The following is a 4,628-nucleotide window of genomic DNA, read 5'->3' as shown; positions in this document are numbered from 1 at the left end:
ACATCTAGGAGAACATACTTCAGTAATTGCAGCGACACAGTTATGCAGGTCACCATCATCCTCAGTGGGCAACAAAGTAGCAGGGTTAAGCACAGTACAGCGTTTAACTGTTATGTTAGGCATGTCTAATAACACAGTGTGATATCTAAGCCAACGTGCTGCAGAAAGGTGTGCTGTTTTCTGCTCAAGCAAAATTAGTGAAACTGCATGCGGAACCAAAAGTGTTAGCTCTGAGTAACCTACAATGTCTCTTGAGGCCATAACAGCCTTTTCTGCTGCAGCTACAGCTCTGAGACATATGGGTAATCCTGCTGCCACAGGATCTAACTTTGCAGAAAAATAAGCTACTGGTCTTTGTCGACCTCCATGTTCCTGTAGGAGCACTGATGTCATACAGCCCCCTTTCTCGTCAACAGTCTGTGTAAAAGGTCTGTTAGGATCAGGAAGTCCTAAAGTCGGTGTAGTCTGTAAAGCTAGCTTCAAGTCCATGAATGCTTGGTCAGCTTCATTCGTCCATGTCACCTTGCTGTGCGCTGTCAGGTTCTTACCATGAGCAATTGCACTCAAAGGAGCCTCCAAAACTGAATAGTGTGGTAGAAATGATCTGCAATATGAACACATTCCTAAGAATGACATCACTTGTTTTTTAGTAACAGGTTTTGGAATATTTTGGATAGCAGTAACTCTTTTGGGTGAGAGGGATTTGCCCTCTGCTGTGATCACATGACCCAGAAATGTAACCTGTTGTTGAACAAACTGCATTTTTGCTAAGTTCGCTTTGTGACCCTCAGCTGCTAAATGTTTAAGCAGATGCAATGTGTCTTTCTCACATTGTTCTTTTGTAGGCGAACAGACCATTAGGTCATCAACATATTGTAGAAGTGCACTTCCCTTTCTTAATGTTAATGAACTCAAACTGTCTTTTAAAGCCTGATTAAAAATTGTGGGACTAGAACTTAAACCTTGACAAAGTCGTGTAAAAGTATAACTCTTCCCTTTAAATGAAAAAGCAAACCAGAACTGACTGTCTTTGTGTACAGGAACACTGAAAAAGGCGTTGGCTAAATCAACCACTGAAAACCATTTGCTATCTGGTGGGACCTGTGACATAATGGTATAAGGGTTTGGAACATCCGGTGCCCTCTGATAGACTGCTTCATTTACTGCTTGCAAGTCCTGCACAAATCTCCATTCTTCAGGTTGACCTTCGTCTCTAATTTTCCTTACAGGAAAAATTGGTGTTCCTACTGAAGAGTTTTCACATGGAACAATTACTCCTGCCTTTAATAATGATTCAAAGACTGGAGTAATACCATCAATAGCTTCTTGTTTCAGTGGATATTGTTGTTGGCATGGCCTGTAATCAGACTTTGGAGTAACTGTAACAGGTACCATACCTTTTATCAAGCCTACATCATGTTTACCCTGAGCCCAAAGACCATCAGGAACTGTTTGTAACACTGGGTGTTGTGTGAGCATATCTACTGGTGTGTGTGAAAGAAATGGAAAACAACTATGTGTGTGTGTTTCATCATCAGGTACCAAAGTAACTGTTCTTTCAGCATGAACAATACAACAAAGCTTTCGTCTATATTGAACATCAGGATCTGAAGTTGGTTTCCAATCAGTTCTGTACACACATTTTTCAACCCATGGACCAAGGTCCTGCCAGTGATCATGCTTGTGTTTTGCAAGAGAGACATGAGGCCATGAACCAGGAACATCAAACAAAAAGTTAGGATCATAACATTCATATTGTTTATGAAAAGCCAAATCCGAAATTGTTTCAAATTTAGATTTAAACGCTGCAGTTTTAGGTTTAGCAACAGAGACTGCACAACGATGTTGTGTCCAAAAGATGTGTTGCAGTGTCATTCTATCTGTTTTCTGATTTTCTTTAAACCATTGTTTTTCATACTCTTCATCCTTTCCTTCATGAACATGAGCAGTACAATGTAAATCTTCTTCCTGCATGTAGTCTGTATCTGTTTGGTTTGTGACCTTATGTACTGTTTGCATAAGTGTGTGATTTACTGAGGTGACTGCAGAAGGAACAAGTTTCCATTCATAAACATACAACAGAGCTTGTGGGCTGTACTTCACAAAGACGTGTGAAGTAGGAGCAATAAGATCAGAGAGCCTCCTTATCTTAACACCCTCTGGTGTGGAAACTAAACAAATGCCCAAAGCACACATCACATCTCTACCCATAAGATTTATGGGACAACAATCTGATAGCAAAAAGGCATGTTTGAAATGTCCCCTACAATCATCCTGACAACTTAAAGGATAAGTAAAACATTCTTTAACTGTTTGACCTGTTGCGCCTATTGAATGTACATAGTTACCACTCATTTTTGGCTTTGGAGAAAGGTTAGATGTTTTAATCACAGAATGTGTAGCTCCTGAATCAACCAAAAACTTAAGTTCCTGTCCCTGAATAGTGAGAACTATTGTTGGCAAATTAAGATACACTTCGTCGTCATATTTTACATATGTGCCTGTCAGTGGAGTTGTATCAATCAATAGTTCACCTTCTAAGTGTGTGATAGCATTCAAAAGTTTGTCAAAATCAGTCAAAGTGTTTTTGTGTGTGTGTGAGGTACTTTCACCATTCTGTTGGGTAGGATGAGTCTCCTCTGGCTCCAGTGTGGGTGCTGCAGTCTTCCCCTCCTCCTCCCCAGGCGCCTGTAGCTGTCAATCATACTGAGCCTCCAGCTGTGGACACTGACGTGACCAATGTCCTTTTTCTCCACAAATGAAACATGCTTCTGGGTCTCTGAAGCGACGGTTCAGGCCCCCTCTACCACCTCTGCGTACACCCCTGCCACGACCGCGTCCTCTGCCTCCTCTGCCTCCTCTGAATGTAGACTGAAACATTGTGAGTGTAGCAAGATGGAGTTGTTCAGCTTGTTTTGCAGATTTTCTTTTTTGCTGATCATTGAGGAGTTTTTCAGCATGGACAGCATATTGTTCAATCTCATGAAGTTTACCAGTTTCCCATGTAATACAGGAATGTTCAATCTGGTCAGCAATAGCTGGAATCATGCCTTGCAGAAAACTGTTACGAAGATGAGACTCCCATGATGAAATTGGGTCTGCACGAACATCCTGTCCTCCTTTAGGATTCTGGTATGGCGGTGGAAAGCCATACTTAAGTTCAGTTCTAGTGTGGCTTGAACTAGAATAGGTCAAGCAACTGTCCGGCAGTGGTGGGTAGATTGGTGGAACCATGATGCCTGGCGGTGCGGCTGGGAAAGCAATTGCTGCTTGCTGTCCTCCTACTGCACCCCCTTCATCGTCTGGAGCAGCCTGATGTTGGAGTTGTCTTGGCGGCGCCTGGTCGGAGTCAGGGTCGATCTGCTGCATTTTAACACACTGAGACACAGATGAGCGTTTCTCTATCCCTGCCTGTGTTTTTCTTGCCCTACATTGTGCTTCACTCCACCACATGTTAAAACTTTCCCATTTAACTTTATCTTTCTCTTTACCCTTACTCTGTTTCTCTCTTTCTTGCAACTTATCTTTGAGTTGTTCTAGTTGTCTCATGCTAAAGCTTCCTTTTTCTGGAAAACCACATTCTTTTACCCAAAACTGTAACTGTGAAACAGCTGTAATGCCATAATTAGTAATCATAAAATTTACGTTAGGAATATTTGGAATAGGATCCTCTTTTGTTTGACTTTTACTGTTACATTTCCCCATTTTATCCTCTTTTGGATCTTTAAACAATTCTCTTACACAAACACAGCTCAAAAACCAACAACAACAAAAAAAATATTGAGAATAACGCAATATTTGTAACAATCTAACCAACTGATGGAACCAATTATTACTATATACGTTTTGTTTAAAAATCTCAATTTAGAACCTTTTTTTTTTGTTTTTTTTTGTTTTCCTATTTTTATTTTATTTTATTTTATTTACTATCTGTCTGTTCCCCACAGCGCGCTGTTGTAAAGGCCACGCGTCCGTGCACCTTCAGGTTTCTTCTAAACCTTGGTTTAAAACATTTGGTCAGGGACTTTAACCCTTCAGGGACTTTAACCCTTTAACTTAAGGGCTTCTAACCCTTTTTAGGGACTTTAACCCTCCCAGGGACTTTTTCAGACAGTTATTTCTTTCTTATTTTCTGTTTTTCTCTCTTTTTTTTTTTTTTTTTTTTTTTTTTTTTTCTCACAAAAGATCTAAAATTTTCTATGACATAGATTTAGAAGTCAAATTTTCAGATTCTCACCATTGAGTTGTGTCGATCGCAGAGGTGAAAGAGTCTGGTCCGGATCTCAGGTCCTCCGTCTCGACCCGTCCTTTTCTGGGGAGGATGAAGCTGAAGATATTTCTCCAGGACGTGCACTATCACCTTTGAAGCCGGGATCCAGAAACTCTCACTCTTGCGATCCCACTTCTGACACCAAATTTGTGGTGGAAATCTGGAAATTATAGACTCAAACAACACCGGTTTGTCTTTGTGAGCTTTATTCCGGCCTTCAGTAAGCTTTGCAAAGCGGTCAGATGGCAGAGTGATCTAACAACCGAGACAAGGTCTGCTCAACTGACCCAGAGTGAAGATACAACACGTTACTTATCCTCTTCAGAGAATAGTATTAACACATCATTAAGCATCTTCA

General features: G+C 40.8%; 1 protein-coding gene across 1 annotated transcript; it reads right to left on the bottom strand.

Annotated features, from left to right (window-relative positions):
- Positions 1–1,459: 1,459 nt before the first annotated feature.
- On the bottom strand, positions 1,460–4,428 carry LOC117809637. The gene is made up of 2 exons (XM_034679078.1): positions 4,238–4,428; positions 1,460–3,378 (listed from the first exon to the last, which is right to left on the bottom strand). The coding sequence occupies exons 1-2, from the start codon at positions 4,238–4,240 to the stop codon at positions 2,698–2,700; spliced, it is 684 nt and encodes a 227-aa protein (XP_034534969.1). The 5' UTR covers positions 4,241–4,428; the 3' UTR covers positions 1,460–2,697.
- Positions 4,429–4,628: the final 200 nt, after the last annotated feature.

This window comes from Notolabrus celidotus, unplaced genomic scaffold (genome assembly GCF_009762535.1).
Source record: "Notolabrus celidotus isolate fNotCel1 unplaced genomic scaffold, fNotCel1.pri scaffold_315_arrow_ctg1, whole genome shotgun sequence".
Classification (NCBI taxonomy): Eukaryota; Metazoa; Chordata; class Actinopteri; order Labriformes; family Labridae; genus Notolabrus; species Notolabrus celidotus.
Note: the sequence above shows the minus strand (reverse complement) of the source record. Positions and strands in the feature narration are given on the sequence as shown.